The 19,261-nt window shown below is 39.5% G+C and overlaps 1 protein-coding gene across 5 annotated transcripts in view; it reads left to right on the forward strand.

The window, feature by feature from the left end:
- Positions 1-19,047, forward strand: part of MCTP1 (multiple C2 and transmembrane domain containing 1) — a 348,502-nt gene extending 329,455 nt beyond the window's left edge. For 3 of the 5 annotated variants that reach the window (XM_044265398.1, XM_044265407.1, XM_044265416.1), the window contains 4 exons: positions 1,454-1,563; positions 5,581-5,690; positions 15,858-15,955; positions 16,973-19,047. In XM_044265398.1, coding sequence (XP_044121333.1) covers positions 1,454-1,563; positions 5,581-5,690; positions 15,858-15,955; positions 16,973-17,044 — 390 coding nt within the window. In that variant the 3' untranslated portion in view covers positions 17,045-19,047. The remainder of the gene's footprint in view (positions 1-1,453; positions 1,564-5,580; positions 5,691-15,857; positions 15,956-16,972) is intronic. The other 2 variants (XM_044265425.1, XM_044265435.1) reach the window with 2 other exon arrangements.
- Positions 19,048-19,261: the final 214 nt, after the last annotated feature.

Here is a 19,261-nt window from a genome sequence, read left to right on the forward strand (position 1 = left end):
GAGGGAAAAAAGACAAGAAATTGATGCATTCATGTCCATAATGACAAGTGAAGGGTGACTTCTGGAGACAGCAGGGACCCTGAGAGTACATAATTGTTCTGTATACTCTGAGCCTTTGCATCTCCTGTACCTCATTATCTGACAGTCCGACTTTTATAAGCAAGATGAATAATGTTGACAGTTGTCTTCCATGAGAATTATATTTAAAATGAAGGCTCTAAGTAACTTCTACCTAAAGGTCATGTTTAGAACTGGCCTCCATGTCTTCAGTCCCACTGTACCCTGTTCTTGGAGGCTGTGCATCCACCTGTCACTCACTTGCCCTTGGTTTCCAAGGTGGCGGGATGCCACGCCCAGCCGTGCCCACAGTGCAAAGTGCTTTAGACTTTTCTCAAGTGAAAGTCAGTATGTAAATGTGCAACATGACGACATTATTATTCTAGCTTTCTGGCTGCTTTCAGCAAGCACTGACTGCCACATGAGGTCTCAAGTGTTCTGGCACAGTGTGGAAGTGTTCAAAAGAAGTTAAAGTAATGAAATTGGATCTACATTTCCATAGAGATTCAAGCTGGCATGGAGGAATGGAGTCATGGAATCAGGGTTGGATGGTCTCCACCAAACAGCCTAGGCAAGTGCCTGTGATGCCAGGCTACTAAGCAGAAATTTCAATCGTGAAAGGCCACCACTATTTCTTCCTCTGGGTCTAAAATTACAGAATGTGCATATTTCCCCCAGGCTCACACCATTCTCTGGGTGCTTTATACTCAATCCCACCCACCCATTCCCTGGAGCACACCAGCTTTGCTTAAATCCAGGACAAGTTTTAAAATGAAGAACTAAGGACCAAGGGAGAGAAATGGTTAGTTAGAATCCTAAAATAGCCTATGCTATTCTATCAACTATGTGACTGTTACACTGAAGAGGTGGGCCAGGCTTACCCTGTATCTGATCTTCCTAAACTACTATTTAGGAAGTGTCTATTTAACGGAGTTCAGTTGACCTGGTCTTTTCTTTTTTTCCTTCCTTCCTTTTCTTTTTCAGCTTTCATTGCTCACGATATTCCAGATTTGGTCATTCCAAGACCCTCCCTCTCTCCTTTACATGCTCTCCCTCTCGCCTTTACATGCTTCCCCACTCCCCAACTCTGGCTAAAATGTCGCTGTTCATCAGGGCAATATTATCAGAATCTGAGTCTGGTACTTTGCAACCACCTTTATATTGGCAGAGGTCCATGATGCTGTGTGCCCTTTCTCCTCCATCTCCCTTTTTATCCTGAAATTTTCATGGGTTCCGAGTGTGTGTGTGTCCGAGTGTGTATACACACACACACACACACACACACAGATGAACTTTATTTAGGTTTAAAAATGTGAGAGGGACAATTCAAGAATTCAAGCACTGAAGAATACCTTTACTCACACAGAATCTCTCTTTTTTCTTAATTGTATTTTAGGACAGTGAAAAAAAGGGATTTATAAATAAAATCTATGCCATCCAGGAGGTTTGTATCAGTGTCCAGAACATCCTAGATGAAGTGGCTTCCTTTGGCGAAAGGATAAAGAAGTGAGTGAGTGATGCTGACATGTGAGCCCTGGCCTTCTGTGGGACAGAGTGTCCATTTGTTTTTCAGAGGGTGAAATGCCACATTGTTTTTGGCAGGGGAGACTCCTTCTGGGTGATCTATTGCTCAGTTTCTTCATTATTTACTTTGTTTCTGTCAGTCTTTGGTTTTATGAAAAGTTCTGTCAATTTGCTTCCTGAAATTTAGAACATATTGGTTGGAAAGAAGTCCTACTTGTAGCTTTGAAGAAATAACACCGTCCTAAATTTTAGCACATTTCCAAGTGAAAGACTTTGTTCTTAAATGGAATATGAAATCGTGATATGAAAAAAATAAACCAAGCTAGATGAGAATTTCAGGTAATCAAGATATATCTTCATTTTAATACTGGTTGTCTTACACGGTCATTGAGGAATTCTTAAATTTTTTTTAAAATCCTATTTTATGTAGCATCCTGCAAAATTTTTCAAATTTATGTATTTCAATAGTTGAAAATCATAGTTACAGATGAACTAAAGTAACACACTTTTAATAATTTCAAAAAAGGAATCCCCTTTCCTAATTCAAAATATAGCTTCACTAAAAGCTAATGTAAAATTAAGAATACAAGAATATTCTTAAAAAAAAAAAGAATATTCTTAAGAATATTTTTTGTGAGTATAATTATAGTCTTAATTTTGCATTACTTGTATTTTACCTGAAATAACTTTATTTACTAATGAACTTTAAAAAACTATAAATTCAATACGGTGGATTTGCGAGTATTGATGATCCATTAAAAATATATTGAGGCCCCATACTACTAAAGTATGTGAAAATGGGCTACATAATGATTGCTAAATAGTCAATTCAAGACAGGTGCTATATATCCAGATAAGCCTACATTTCCTTGTTTAACATATCAATTCATTGTTTATTATTTATATTATTCTTCACCAAAAGTGTTCCACAGATTTGAATCTTTGGGCATACACATTTAAAAGGAGTAAATTATTTAAACTAAAGGTGTGAGACACTCACCTGATGCTTTTCATGTTTCAGGGAATAATGCATTTTACTTTGTATAATTTTTAATATATTTCAACATACGCATAGGTGCTGAGTTTCCATTTTTTAAATAGCATATTAGAACAACCTCCCTCTCACTCCAAATGTACAGCAGCCCTCAGTCTCAGACTTCTGAACACTGATTTCTACATCTTTTTTTCTTCTTCCTCTCCATGTTATTTCCATTTCTAAGAATGTTCCTTTGTTCTGTACACCCTATCTCCTGGAGCATTGTGTGAAGTCCTAAATAGGGCATTTCCCTTTTGAGTGTTGTCCTTTCTCTGAGGTACACTGTGTGTGTTGATACCTGATGGAAGTTATCTCATTTATATCATAAGAGCTGGGTCAGCGCTGAGGTCAGGCAAATTTATGCCTGAGAAGAAGCTTCTTCATAAGCTTCTTTCTGGGTAGTAGGGGACTTCAGGTGCTTGATCGGAAGACATCATAGCCAGTTGAAGGATATGGCCAGATCCTGGCTGTGGAGCAGCCTTGGGAAAAACTGAGTTTTATAGAACCTTCCACAGGTATAGACAGAGGTATAGGTATAGGGTGAGGTATAGAAACATGAATAGTGTCCACTGAGTCTTACAGGACCCATCTTTTATGCCCATCTTTATATTTTAAAATATTAAAATAGAGAAAGTCTCCTGGGGTCGCATGAGATTAAAATGCATCTATCCAGAAAGCAAATTCAGAAGCAATCATTAGCTACAAAGTAAAAAGCCTCTATAATTACATCTTGTTACTAAATAATCATTCCAGAACTTTCTTGAATTGCATCTTTTTTGGGGGAAGATCATAGTCTAGATTTAGTTTTCATGATGCACTGTGGAAATAGAAAAGGGCAGTCTTTTTTTCTGACATTAGCTACACTGGTAAGGATTCCTTGCCATTTATCCTTCTAAGAGGAAAAAGCAGAACACAGGGAGCCCTTCAAGGAGGCTGCCCCCAAAAAAAGAAAATAAAAGGGTTTTCTGACTGAGGAGCCAGTGCCCTTGCACCGTGAGGAGTGTTGATGGATGGCTCTGAGCTGAGCCCCAGGAAAGCAAGCAGACCCACAGCCTTCTGTTTCTCCACAAGTGTCCGTGAAGGAAGGAAGACATGATCCTTTCTCAGGTGTCAGTTAAACAGGGCACTCACTCTAGCCATGGGAGGAAAAAGACAAAGAGAAAAGCTAGCCCCCAAGAGTTACCGAAAACAACACAACGAGACTGATCTAATTTGGGCCCTTTTATTAGGAAAAATAGTTTTAGAGAACACTGGACTTTAGGCAAACACAAAAGGCAAGCTATATGCCCACAAAGCTAAGGATTCACTCCTAGGTGTTAAGCTGAAGCAAAATATAGGAAGAAAATCTCTTAATCATCCTTTACTGGATCAAAAATGGCCCAGGACAAACCCCACCCCAGATGCACATAACATACATGACCAGGAAATGAGAGAAAATTAAAAATATTCACATTTATCCATCTCACATATAATTTCACAATTTCTTGAGGTGTTTCTGGGGCCCCTGTCACGGCAATAGACTCCCAGAGTTGACTTAGCTCTAAAAATTTCGCTTCGATTCACGTGTTACCATCTCTACCAGTCTGCCTCGAAACAATAAAAGTTGTCCTCATTTTTAAACAGGGAAGGTGAGGTATATAGCAAGATTGATTCCTCTAAAGTCATATGGCAGAATCTAGGCTTTGAATGGAGATTGGATACTTTCTTCACTCTTTTCATTAAATTGTGCTAAAGTGTCCCTCAGCGGTGGTTGTTAGGTCCTGCTCAGAGGCTGGTTGTTGAGGCAACAGGATGCCCATTAGACGGTAACACTTATATACCCAACACTGACGACTCCATGCAATGCTTCTGTTTTATTATTTTGACATCCCCTCGTAAAAACTATGAGATTCACTACAGAATTTCTAAACAAAACCCCCTAACTGATTACAGTCTTTCCATGTTCCATTTCCCTGATTTTCTACATCCTTTTTTTCTTAACCTTCTCTCTCATTTTTCTTTTTGTCCCACTATGTTCCTTCCCGTCTTTAGTAGTCTTTTTCGGTAACTTCCCCCACTCTGTTCACTGATCCTGTTTTCGTTCTTTGTTCTGATGTTCTCTCCCTGTCGACAGGCAGTCTTGCCGCCTTCCCCGACCCCCTGCATTTCCCATCATCTGCAGTATGGGAAGGCTGCAGCCCCATGAGCCAGGCCCTGCTCTAACCCACTTGGCCAGCTTACACTCCATTTTCACAGTCTTTCCAACACATCCACCATGTGCTCTCCTTCACCAGAAATAACACAGGGAGAACAGTAGTCAATACTGACTTTATTTCTTAATTATCTCCTTATTTCTGGAAAGGCTAATTATGGCAGGTGAATTTTTACAAGGCTGACAACTCTGTTCCCCCTTCCCGACCTCTAGATCCATTTGAAATGTAACTGAAGCGAAAAGGGAGTATTCCTCAAAGGAATTCTAAACCAGGGAGGATTTACACAACAGTGCAAGAGTCAGGTCTACAGATAGTTGCTGACATTTCATTTCCAGTGTCTGGAATCCAGTGTGAGTTGACAGAAGAAAACAATGTCAGGCCCAGGGGCATTCTCCTCTATGAAAAGTGGGAAAAGACAAGATTGGCTACTTGTTCTAGAAGTAGAAAAACACATTAAAAAAAAATTTTTTTTAATAACCACATAAGGAGTCCCCCAACTAGTGCAACTTCAGATGCTGAAGTCACCTGGGACCATCTGGAAGGGTTGGAGGCAAGGCTTGCTTGCATGGGCCCTGCTTTCGTGAAACTCAGCACATTGTGACTCACCTGTGTCCTCTGATAGGCTCACTACAATCGCCTTCTGTTCGAGAGAGAAATGCAGTCTTACTTGATCCCTCGTCCAGAGTCTGAGTCAGAACCACATTTATTTTAACCTTTGTTTGAAAAGAGTATGAAGTGCTCCGATTGCTGATGTGTTAATTTCTCATTCAGTACTTTCAACTGGACTGTCCCATTCTTAAGCTGGCTGGCCATTGTAGCCTTCTGTGTGTTCACAGTCATCCTGTACTTCATTCCACTGAGATACATTGTCCTTGTCTGGGGTAAGTAAAGCCTTTTTTTTTTTTTTTTTTTAAACTGTCTTAGATATTCCAGGAACAAACTATTTTTAAGGGATGAGTTATACTGTCGGTAGTTCCCTGTATTTATGATCATGAAGCTACTCCATGATGAAAAGAGACAGGTCAGTTAAAAAATCACAACAGGATAAAGATTTAGGTCTACTTACAAAATGCATTTCTCTTATCTGGCACCATAGGCTCCATCATCCTGTAAACATGTAGTTGTGCAGATTCTTCATATATCAAAGTGTAGCTTTGCCTAGATATCATTCTGATTTATTTTCACCACTTATACGAAAACAGAGGCATTTCGATCCATATGCTGCATTTAGGACAATATGCTTTTGTGCTGTGGTACTTTATCTTGTGGAAGCGTCTGTAAACATGGGACTATATTACAGCCGCCTGTTAAAGAGGTCACCTTTAGGATGCAGGAAAAGGGTCCCTGGCCCTGACAGGCTGCTTAGGAATAAGAAACCTGCTTTATGTGTATTAAACAAAAGCGCTTCTGCAAGAACCCACGTTAAAGGTGCTATTTTCCAGTCCTCGTTTTTAATGCCCTTAAGCTGCATGCCAATCGTTCCTACGGCCCTAGATGGCACTTCGATGATAGTTTCAGGATTCTTCATCGTTTTAGGGTTTCTACTCCTTATCTGAGAGAATCCGTGCCCTAAGAAAAACAGTCAGTGTCTACAGTGCACTCACATATAAAACTACATTAATGATATAATTAAACAAGACTGGGGAGACACAGGATTCTCTACTTACCTCTGGCCTGCACACACTTAAGACTGCTAAACGTATACAAAATGCAAAGGACCAAAATGGGTATGGATTCCAGAAAACACATGTTTACACTAAATGCAAAAAGATCAAAAGGAATGTTTTGTGGTTTTCTTTTTAAGACTTAGAAAGAAAAGTGACAAAGAGGTCTGAGATCCCCACACCCTCTGGTCTTAAGACTCCTTTCTCCCTATTCTTTTTGGTCTGTCCTGCCAGATCCTCAGTAAGCTCTCTTACCCTTTACCATTACTCTGCTTACCTTTACAGCTTGGATAGGGAGGAGAGGGTGGGGGAATGATGGTTTTTTCCCCTTGTTATAATTTAAACAATTTCAAATAAGATAGTACTTGCACTACACAGGGAGAACAGAAAGAGGCCTTTCTTCCTCTGTCTGTTCAAGCCCTCATCTTTCATTCCTTCCTTTGATATATAAAACAGATGCTGTTTTCTTGAAGGAATTAGGGTAGGGCATGAGGTGTGGCAGTTTATTATCTCTAACCTTCTTAGGGTCAGATCTGCCATCTCGGTTGTGATAGGTGATGACTCTCGGTTTGGCTTCCCAGCTCTCTCAGAAACTGAACCCATGGCAGACATCTGGCTTGGTAACCTGGGGTGGCCTCACTGGCTCGGTCTTCCACATAATTCTTAGAGAATGTGTTTGGGCCTCTTGTTTCATCAAATGAAATAAAACAAGAACAGTATTTCTGTAGTGTTAGGTGATTGCTGAAATGTAACAGGAAATTTAAGACATGGATCTCACATGGGGAGACGGACCAAAATCAAGAATGCAAAAGAAAGTTTATTTTGCTGAACTTCCTGAAGAAGAGCCAAGATGTTCTAAGTTATGGCCCAGTTTTTTACAAGTTTGTTGACTTCCCATAAAGCTGTTAATTTATTTCATAGATATGAATATGTTGGTCATTTATTAAGTGCAAGATAAATTTTGAAGAGTAGACTTATCCCATTGAAATTCTCTCTTATAGAATATGCAGAATAGGTACTTCTGGTTTATTATACATTGTTTCGACATTTCTAGCTCATTAAGTTTTTTGTTTCTATAATAGCTCTAATTTCACCTACAGTTATCCTTCAACCACATGTACTCTTCAGGTACTACAGAGGATTAACTGTTGAATAATTTAGTATGAGTAGATGGCTCATCTGAAATGGTTCTTGACTGTTCTATTCCAAAAGTGATCTAAGTAAATCAATCACAGCATCTTTTGCAAGCATTACATTTAAATTTTGTGTAATTTAAAAGGAAATTGCTTCCTGAAAATCTCAATGCCAGAGCTGTAGAAATGGAAACATTTCATGCCCCTACCGCCCCCCCCCGCCCCCACTGTGAGAACTTCTAAGATCTACTCTCTTAGCAACTTTAGGAAATGCAATGTAATATTATTAACTATAATCATGCTGCACATTACATCCCATCACTTCTTTTGTAGCTGAAGATGTGTAGCTCTCACCCATTTTCCCCCATCCCTCTATCCTCCCACCTCCGGCCCCTGGTAACTACCAATCTGGATCTATGAGATTGGCTTATTATTTTTTTAAAAATTCCACACACAAGTAAGGTCTTCAGGTGTTTTTTTTTTTTTAAAAGATGTTTTTATTTATTTATTTGACAGAGAGAAATCACAAGTAGATGGAGAGGCAGGCAGAAAGAGAGAGGGAAGCAGGCTCCCTGCTGAGCAGAGAGCCCGATGCGGGACTCAATCCCAGGACCCTGAGATCGTGACCTGAGCCGAAAGCAGCGGCTTAACCCACTGAGCCACCCAGGCGCCCCAGGTCTTCAGGTGTTTGTCCTAGACTCATTCCAGTTAGCGTAATGCTCTCAAGGCCCACCTATGCTGTTGCAAATGGCAAGATTTCCTTGCTTTTTATGGTTGCCAGCCCACTGTGTATATATACACCCTAGTTCCTTTATCCGCTCATGTGTCCGTGGACACTGAGGCTGTTTCTGTGTCTGGACTATTAGAAACAGTGCTGCAGTGGGCATGGGCCAGGAAAGTGTATTTTTGAGTTTGTGTTTTTCTTTTCTTTGGATAAATATCCAGAAAAGGAATTGCAAGAACATAGGGCAGTTCCATTTTTCTTTTATTTAGGACTGTCCATTGTTTTTCATAGTGCACCAGGTTACATTTTCACCAATAGTGAAAGAGCATTTCCATTTCTCTACATGTCTGCCAATACTAGTATTCCTTGCCATTCTACAGGTGTGAGGTGATATCTCAAGGTGTTCTTGATTTGCAGTCCCCTGATAATTAGTGATGTTGAGCATCTTTTCACATCCCGCATGGCCATCCGTAGGTCTTATTTGGGAAAATGTCTATTTAGATCCTCTGCCTGTTTAAGTGGATTGTGTTTTTGTTTTTGCTAGTGAGTTGTATTGTTCTTTATGTATTTTGGATATTAGCTGAGGTAAGATTGGCAAATATCGTCTCCCATTCAGCAGGTTGCTTTTCATTTTATTGATGCTTTCCTTTGCTGTGCAGAAGGTTTTTAGTAGGATGTAGTCTTGTTTATTTTTACTTTTCTTGTTTTTGCTTTTTGGAGTCAAATCTGAAATGTTGCCAAGACCAATGTCAGGAAGCTTACTGCCTTTATTTTCTTCTTGGGGAGTTTTATGGCTTCTGGTCTTACATTCAAATCTCTAATCCATTTTGAGTTAATTTTTGGATATGAGGTAGTAGTCCATTTTCATTCTTTTGCATGTGGTTGTCCAGTTTTCCAACACCACTTATGACACTGTTCTTCCTCCATTGTATAGTCTTATTTTGTCATAAATTTATTGATCATATATGTGTGGCTTTACTTCCACACTTTCTATTCTGTTCCATTGATCCATGTGTCTGTTGTTTTGTTTTTTTAAAGATTTTATTTATTTATTTGACAGAGAAAGATCACAAGTAGGCAGAGAGGCAGGCAGAGAGAGAGAGAGGAGGAAGCAGGCTCCCCGCTGAGCATAGAGCCCGACGCGGTACTCGATCCCAGGACCCTGAGCTCATGACCTGAGCCGAAGGCAGTGGCTCAACCACTGAGCCACCCAGGCGCCCCCATGTGTCTGTTTTTAATGCCAGTATCATACTGTGATAACAGGGAATGTAATGCCTCTGGCTTTGTGGTTCTTTCTCAAGATTGCTTTGGTTGTTTGGGATCATTTGTGGTTCCACATAAATTTTAGGTTGGTTTGCTCTACTCCTGTGAAAAATGCCATTGAAATTTTGATAAGGATTGCATTGCATCTGTAGGCTACTTTTGGGCAGTATGAAACATTTTAACATGATTCTTCCTATCCATGGACATGGACTATCTTTCCATTTATGTGTGTTGTCTTCAATTTCTTTATGTCTTACAGTTTTCACTGTATAGGTCTTTCACTTCCTTCTTTAAATTTATTCATAGGTATTTTATTCTTTTTGATTCAATTATGAATGGTACTGTTCTTAATTTCTCTGATAGCTCATTATTAGTGTATAGAAACAAAAAAAGATTTTTATTGATTTTGTATCCTTGGTTTGCAAATTGGCCCTCAAACAAAAAGTGCATAGACTGAAGAAAGAGGCAGACCATTTCAGACTGGTAGGTGGCAGATTTAATATACAAGGGAAGTCACTTACGAGGCTTGTTTTGGGTGGCTACAGGCAAGTAAATCTCCACCTCTGCCCACCAAAATCTAAAAGTTTACATAGAATAATTAACTGGTCTTAGTCCCATAAACTGTTCAGCTGCTCTTAATAACACCTTACTCTTTCAAGGCTACATCCTTGGAGCAGTTCCCACTGTGGGAACTGTGGGCAGAATATATACTTCAAAACCCAAAGTGTGAAAAGCCACTAATTGCCAGAGTTCAGCAACCAGGTCAACCATAGGTGATATCCTCTCCAATCTTCTCCATTAACTCTTCCCTCAAATCCTGAAGCTTCATTGAATTCACTCATTCCTTTGTGTATGTGTGTATAATCTTTAGACTTTTCTATATGTAACATGTCATTTGCACATATTCCATTTTTCTTTCCAATTTGTGTGTTTTTATTTCTTTTTCTTGCCTGATTGCTCAGGCTAGGAATTCCAGGACTTTGTTGAATAAAAATGGTGAGAGTGGACATACTTATCTTGTTGCTGAACTTATGTTAAAAGCCTTCAGCTTTTCACCACCAAGTATGATGTTAGCTATGGGCTGTCATATATAGCCTTTATTATATTGAGGTATGTTCCCTCTGTATCCACTTTGTGGAGAGTTTTTATCATCAGAGGATGTTGAATTTTGTCAAATGCTTTTCTGCATCTATTGAGATGATCATCTAATTTTTATCTTTCATTTTCGTAACATGGTGTTATCACACTGATTGATTTGCAAATGATGTACCATCCTTGCATCCCTGGAATAAATCTAAATTAATTGTGGTGAACAAGACTTTTAATTATTCAATGCAGTTTACTAATATTTTGTTGAGGATTTTTTCACTTCTGTTCATCAGAGATATTGGCTTGTATTTTTGTGTGTGTGTGTGTATGTGTGGTGTCCTTGTCTAGTTTTGGAAAGAGAGTAATGCTGGCCTCATAAAATGACTTTGGAAATGTTCCCTCCTCTTCTAGTTTTTGGAAGAGTAAGAAAAATTGCTCTTCTTTGAGCGTTTGGTAGAATTCACCAGTGAAGCTGTCTGGTCGTGTTTGTTGGGAGGTTTTTGATTACTGATTCAGCTGCCTTCCTGGTAATCAGTCTGAATAGAAATTTTCTATTTCTTCATGATTCAGTCTTAGAAGATTGTATATATCTAGTAACTTAACCATTTCTTTTAGGTTTCCATTCGTTGGCATGTAATTGTTCATATTAGTCTCTTAGGATCCTTTACACTTCTGTGGTTTCAGGTTTATCATATCCTCTCTTTCAGTTCTGATTTTATTTGAATCTTTTTTTCTCGGCAAGTCTCTAGCTAAAGGTTTGCCATTTACTCATTTTTTCCCTACGAATCAGCTCTGAACTTTATTATTCTGTTCCTTCTATAACTTTGGGTTTTGTTTATTGTTCCTTTTTTAGTTCTTTGAAATAAAAAGTTAGGTTGACATTTTTCATCGAGGTAGGCATTTATTGGTATAAAGTTACCTTATAGAACTGCTTTGGTTGTACTCCATACATACTGGTAAGTTGTATTTCTGTTTTCATTTTTCTCAAGGTATTCTTTTATTTCTTCATTAATGAATTGGTTTTAGTAGCATGTTATTCAGTCTCCCCAGACTAGTGAATTTTCCAGTTTTCTTCTTGTAACTGATTTCTAGATTCCTTCCATTGTGTTGAAAAGATGCAGGATATGATTTCAGTCTTCTTTATTGAGACCTAGTTTGTGGCTTAACATATGAGCTGTCCTAGAGAATGCTTTTGTTTTTGTTTTAAAGATTTATTTATTTGACAGAGAGAGAGAGAGAGAGAGATCACAAGTGGGCAGAGCAGCAGGCAGAGATAGAGGGGGAAGCAGGCTCCCTGCTGAGCAGAGAGCCCCATGCGGGGCTTGATCCCAGGACCCTGAGATCATGACTTGAGCTGAAGGCAGAGGCTTAACCCACTGAGCCACCCAGGTGCCCCTGTCCTAGAGAATGTTCTATGTGCACTTGGGAAAGAATTTATAGTCTCCTGCTTTTGGATAGAATGTTCTATCAATGTCTGTTAGGTCCATATGGTCTAACATGTCATTTAAGGCTGATGTTTCCTTATTGGTTTTCTGCCTTGATCTAGGTAGTGATGTGAAGTTTCAAAGTACTCTAGTATTATATTGCTATTTCTACCTTTGTGTCTTTTAATATTTCAGGTGTTCCTGTGTTGGCTGTATAAATATTATAAAATATTACATCCTTTTGCTGGGTTGGCCCCTTTATCATTATGTAATACCTTTCTTAGTCTCTTATTACAGTTTTTGTTTGTCCAATGTAAGCATAGCTACCTACTCAAGGTTGCTTTTAGTTTTCATATGCATGGAGTAGGTTTTTCCATTCCTTCACTTTCAGTCTGTGTGTCTTTGCATCTGAAGTGCATCTCTTCTAGGCAGTATAGACAGACAGACAGGTGGATAGGTCTTGTTTTTTTATACATTCAGCCATCTGATACTTTTGACTAGAGAATTTATCTTATTTAAACTAATTACTGATAGGTAAGTACCTATTGGCATTTTGTTAATGTTTTCTGTTTTGTAGTTCCTGTGTTCCTTTCTTCTTTTGTGATTTGATGACTTTCCTTGCTGGTATGCTTTGACTGCTTTATTATCTTTTGTGTATCTAGATTAGGTTTTTGCCTTGCAGTTACCAGGAGGCTTACATATTAGAACTTGTAATAGTCCATTTTAAGTTGGTAACAATGTAACTCTGGTTGCGTTCTAGAGCTCTACGTTTTAACTCTTCACCCCTATGTTCTGTTTTTGAGGTTACATTTAACATATTTTAGTCTTATGAATTCCTTAACTAATTACTGTAGTTATATTTGGGGGGCTCCTCACATGAGTATCTACGTTCTTTTCAAGGAGATGCCAGTGTGGTGTAACGATGGTATCCCACAGCATACATTTCCTCAGAGCACTTTCCTATGCCTCTAAATGTGTGCCAGACTTGAAGCTTGCCATGCAGGCTTGAAGCTCCAGGACAATCTAATAGGTCTCTTTCACAGACTGTGGATGTGTTTTAGCCTAATGTCTGTGCAGTGCCCTGGGGGTGGGAACCTTCCAAAAACTCTCTCTGTAACTGTTATCAGTAGTGTGGGACCCAGAAATACAAGAGCTCAGAGATCAAGGGCTACTCCCTCAGTGGCAGCTGTAAAAACCAGGGCACCAGGGATATGTAAAACCTCCCCTCTGAGAGAGACTGCTGTTCCAGAGCATGGCATAGAGCCTGCTCACCAAGGTTTCTGGAGAAGTCTACAGTCAGCCCTTACATGTGTGTTTAATTAGAAGCCTGCCCCTTAGGCAGGAACTGGGATAGTAAGCTTAGGGGTTTGTGACAAAGGCTGAGCATCTGAGTCTGTTGCCTCTAGCTACGTCCTCAGGGTTGTGGCTGTTTAAAAACTCTTTTTGCTTTGGTTACAGTCCTGTGGGACCTGTGAGCATAACCACGTTAGCCACCACAGCCAGGTGATACACCGGTGTCCCCCAGCAGCAGCTACAACAGTCAGGGGTATCAAATAAGGACAGAAGCTCCGTACTGGGAGATATTTAAAAGCTATAGTGAGGCAGAGAGTGCAAAGACTGCATCTAGCGGACTCTGTTCTCTGAGAAGCCCATAAACTCTTAAAATGTGCCAGACCAGAGGGTTGAGCAGCAGCTCAAAGCTCCTCCATAAGCAAATCGGCTTCTTTCTCAGAAAGAGTGGGGGTGTCTAACAGTCTGCTATCTGTACAGTGTCCTGGGGATGACAGTCTTCCAAGAATGGTCTGAGTGTTAGAGTCCCATGCAACTCAGGAATGGAAGCTGCCCTGGCCTGCTGAGCCCAGCAATCAAGGGGTGTCCCTTTGCTGGCAGCCACAAAAACCAAAGCACTAGATGTGCGTAAAAGTTCCCCTCCAGAAAATGTTAGTGCTCTGAAGCATGGCAGAGGGACAGCGTGAAGCTGGTGCCTGCCAGCTGGAGGGTAAAAATGGCACCCACCAGCTTTACAAGGCAGATAGAGGGAGCAGAGTATCCCAGTAGGCCCCGGCCCCTCCAGCTGAAGCTTTAAGGGTATATGAAAGAGATTCATTTGCTAAAGTCTGGGTGCTTTTCTAATGGCTGCTTCTGTGCTGTACTCTCGGGAAAGTGAGTCTTCACTTGAGCCCTCTGAGCCATGTTTCAGTTCACTACAGCTCTTTATGTCATGATTTTCAAAGCCAGCTCACCTCTCAGGTGCAGGACTTAAAAGCTGGGATGCCTGATGGAGGGTATAACCTGCTGCTCTTCAGAAAGAAGCTCTGTGTTTGTGAGTTACATTGTAATCGTGGGTTGCCTTTGCTGGGGTAGGATTTATAATGAGCTTTTGTCACAGCCTCTCCTACTCACTTCCATTGGCCTTTTGCTTGTTTCTCTGATGTGAAGTCACTCAGCTAGTTTTCAAGTCTGTCTCAGAGGGAACTGTTCCATATGTAGCTGCAGATTTGGTGTATACATGGGAGGAGGTGTGCTCGAGATCTTCCTACCTTACCCTGTTGAGCCACCTCCTAGATGCAAAACCAGACATAAAATTGGGGTACCATACACATGTCAAGTCTCCCCTCGGGGAGATGCTGACCATCTGTGGAATGTGGCACAGGGAGCATGTGGAGATAGCATCCACCAGCTGGAGCAAGGCAGAGGGAAAAGTGCAGAGATGGTGCCCCAGTCTCTGGCTCCAGAGAGTACCCCGGCAGTCCCTTGAAGGGTTGTCTAACCAGAGGCCCACCCCTCAGGCTAATGTTCCAAGACAAGCAAATGAGTCTCTCCTTAAGTCCAGGTAACCCTCAAGTCCTTTAAGAACCATTTTTCAGATCACCATAGCCTTGCGGGTCTCATGGACCTGAGCCCCACTGCTTTTCAAAGGTAGATATTTTGGAGAGTCCCCTCATAGGTGCATGTGTTAAAAGCTGGGGCTGCCTGATGTGGGGCTCAAACCCTTCACTCCTCAAGAAGGTTCAGCTTTTGAGTTCCCTCCTGACCCTGGTTGCCACTGGGAGTAAGGCTGATGCTGAGTTTAGGTCCCAGCCTCTTCTACCTGCTTCAGAGTGAGACTTCCCTGAGAACCAGATATGTGGAAGAAGAGTTCAGGATCCTCTTGCGTCACCATCTTTAAAGCTGTTTTTTTTTTAAAGCTGGTAGTAAATTCTTTCTCACTTCAGGTCATTAAAAAAAACAAAAAAAACCCCACAAGGACAGCTGTCTTCTAAACATTCGGTTTGCATAACATTAACACCTCCCCCCCACTCCAAAAAAAACAGAACTGTTTCTCTTTTGAAAAAGAGAAAACCAGTAAATCAGAATTTTTGCCTTGAAAAGTTTCATCACAGATGAAATACTAAAGCAAGTCTTCTAAGTAATATGACACTGAGTGGCAAAGCAAGACACAACCTTGTACATCCTTGCCAGGTTTGTTTCTCAAATAAAAAGCCTTTCCTATGGGAAGCAGCCACTGAAGTACAGAGAGAAAGCTAGAGCTGCCATTGAGTTGGGATAGAGTAAGGAAGGGGACAAAGGAAAGGAGAGAGAAAAACAGGAAAGGGGAGAGGGAGGAAACAGAGGGTATTGGTTCATTCAGAGGATACTGAAGAGCAGCCTAATCTAGATCTTCGAATCACTGCAACATATGGAAATATATGTGATTTTTGTAATTCCTAACTCTGGAGTTTCAATAATGTTTGACCGATCATTTTTTCAGGCATCAATAAATTTACAAAAAAGCTTCGGAGTCCATATGCAATTGATAACAATGAACTACTTGACTTCCTTTCCAGAGTCCCTTCAGATGTACAAGTGGTATGTAGGTTTCACTATTACTCTTATTTAACATAGGATGGAATTGGGTTTTCATTTTTTATCCTTTTAATTTCAAAGGTTTTAGAAGAGCCAGTTAAAGTTAAAAAGTTAAGCTACTTAAAGTTCAAAGCCTTAGCAGATTTTGCCTTTCAGGAATTTAGCCCACTTGGGGTGTTACCCAAGAAGAACTTTTATAAAGCATGGGGAATGGAGAATGAAAGAGGGTTGCATCAAGAACCTACCAGAGCTCATAGGGGCAATTTTCCTCCAAGGAAGGTTCACCTGATTTGTGAAGGGAAGACATCATTACCTGAAGAGAGGAAAGGGGAATATAGATGATGAAAGCAAAAGGTGCCAGTGAACATCTGAAAAACAAACAAACAAACAAACACTTCTTAGCATAATTTGTAGGAAATAAGTGAATTTTAAAAATGCAGATTTTGGAGACCGGTAGGGGTGGAGAGTAACTACATTTTCAAGATTGGGGCACATCTCAGTCTTTCAGAATTCTTTGAGGTTAACTACTTTTGCCCATTAGTCATCAGCTATTTTCTGAATAAATGAGCAATATTTTTTATCAAAATCTTGACACTATGTTGGAGCAATACCTTTCTTCCTTTGTTTCAGCTGAATTTTTGATTTGGTATCCAACGTGAGAATAGGCTGGAGGGAGATTAAGCCTAAACTAAACAAACAGTAAATTGCAAAGAACCATTATTCAGCCTTCCAAAATTAAGATGGTTTTGCTTTTAATCTAATGTGTTACTGACAGTGAAGAGGCAGCCTATTACCAATGTTCACAGCAGTGCTCTCACGTAATTTCTGGCAGGATTTCCCTTATGATTCCTGCTCTATCATTCTATTGTTTTCTGCATCCCAGCTGCAGATCCCATAGACCTTCCAGGGTGAGTGCTCTTCCCACCCCTGCCTCCAAGCAGTCTCTCATTCCTTTGCTTTTCCTTCCTTTGCCAGAAAGTGACCACCTGACCAGTCTTTCTCTGAACTCTGTTTAAACAGGTGCAATACCAAGAACTGAAACCAGATCCTTCTCACAGTCCATGTAAAAGGAAGAAAAACAATCTTGGCTAGCCAGCTCCCAGCACTAAGGAGCCCAGCATCTGTTTGGGAAGATAAAAGAAAAAGCCTTCAGCCTCAGCAGCATTTCCTTTCTTCCTGCTTTTTATTTATTTTGCCTTTTTATCATGATCGAGAGAATTTGTAAATAGTGTACAAAGGCATATGTCTTTGAAAATATACTTCCATTGTACAGACTCAATTTGATAAAGGTTTAGCTGTTGCTGTGTGAAAGCCTTGTTGGCTGCGGATAATATTATAACACACTGGAACAACAAACAGAAGAATGGTAACATTGGGAGATATGTACTTCTCTAATTACGAATAGAAGCACTAGAATATTACATTAAATGCTCAGCTGTGCTCTGATTAAATCTACATAAAATGTAAATGTCAATTTGATTTTTAAAGTTTTTTTTTTATGTAACTATTTTTTATCTGAAAAGTAATCCATTACAGTTTTCTATGTTTTATACATTTCAAAGGGGAAGGGGGAATCCCAAAATCTGAATTATGGAACAGATGCATTTCAATTTAACATAGATGCTGACTTCAGATTCTGACTTTCATTCCTGTGCAAATTACTGAGATATGACTCGGCTTATTTTAAGCTAATGAGCGAAGGTACATTCACTCTGTCAGGATAATCTTCCACACTCTACAAAGAAAACTTTCAAACCTTCTATCATTCCATCTAAAACCTTAAAATCTCCACAGGATTACACATAAATACTGCCAGGTTTATAAATGATTGCCTATCTGAATTTTTATACCTACCACTTCTTTAATTTGTACCGAGTTAGCAAGTTAGCAACCCCGTTCAGTTGTCAAGAATACTAGCAAACTAAATCCGTGTTGCTTTTGGTGTCTCTGTGCATCTAAAAATACTTAATACTCAAGTGTTATCACACACACAAAAAAGTATCTTCTTTCTCATAGATTACTGAAATGCTTTAATGCATAGTATGATTTTTGTTAGTGTGAATTTTAATGTAAAGAATGCTAGTGTGCTAAGTGATATGCCAGTGTTTCATTACATTCATTTATAGAAAAACTAATCATTCTTGATAAAATGAATGCATGAAACCTAATTTGTTTAAAAAAAAACAAAACAAAACAAAACAAAAAAAACCAAAAACCAAAAAACAGAAAACTGCTTATGGGGAGGGGAGAGTTTGCCTTTAAAAAAACGTTTCACTACTTACCAGAGAATCTATACTTAAAAATTGCATTCCCAAGACTTATGGTAGTTTTTGTACCTAGCTCCCTGATAAATCAAGGGAGTATACCTCTGGAGAGAGAAATAATTTGGTAAGAATGTTTTACTTCCCTGACTGGGTAGGGGATTAAGCTTGGCTGAAAATGCTATAGAAAATGTTTTGCACTACTTTATTAATAGACTGGGAAGGGGTGGAGGGGGGGGTTATGATGGAAAAACATAGAAAAGCCAGAAGCCAGAAATATATATTTCACTCTAAAGGAAGAGACTTTAAAAATAAATTTAATCTCATCAAAGCTAATTTTTAAAGTATTTTTATTTTAAAGCAACGTTGTTAAATACTATTTCTTATGATAGAACTATTTTGATCTGTTTATACACTATGCTTGAAAGAGAATGTCAATTAAATTCCCTTTCTACAGAAAGGGTTTGACCTCAGTATGCTCTATTTAGCTCACCGTGTTTATAATGACATGCTTCTATCTGCATACCATCACTGTTTGTGGCTTAGACATAATACTTCATGAAGCTGATGTTACCAGAGAAAGTTTATTGATGGGATAATTTGTTTGAAATACCTTTTGATTATACCTTGTGTGAGATTTATGTTCCGTGCTGACAGTGTCTACTCAAATGTCTACAAGCCTGATATTGTACAACCTCAGATGTACCTAGTGCATAGTAACCATTAACAGATGCCTAATTTTTGTTTCATTCTACCAACTTTCAGATGTTAAATTCAGTGGTAATGTTGACTCTACGTTCACTGCATTAAATAAAAAATCTTTTCTAAGTATAATCAGTACTCCTTTCTTTTCCTTTCCTTTTTTTGGGGGGGGTGTTTTGAGAGAGACTTGCTGGAGGATTGTTTGTATATTCTTATAAATGATACTTGAGAGATTAGGTTTGGTTTGGACAAAAAAGCCTTTTCTGAAACCTTGACTATCATATGAAAGGGACTACTTTCGAAGGAGTGAGCATGCAATGACGTTGATAGAAGATTAAGAACTATC

This window comes from Neovison vison, chromosome 1 (assembly GCF_020171115.1).
Source record: "Neovison vison isolate M4711 chromosome 1, ASM_NN_V1, whole genome shotgun sequence".
Taxonomy (NCBI): Eukaryota; Metazoa; Chordata; class Mammalia; order Carnivora; family Mustelidae; genus Neogale; species Neogale vison.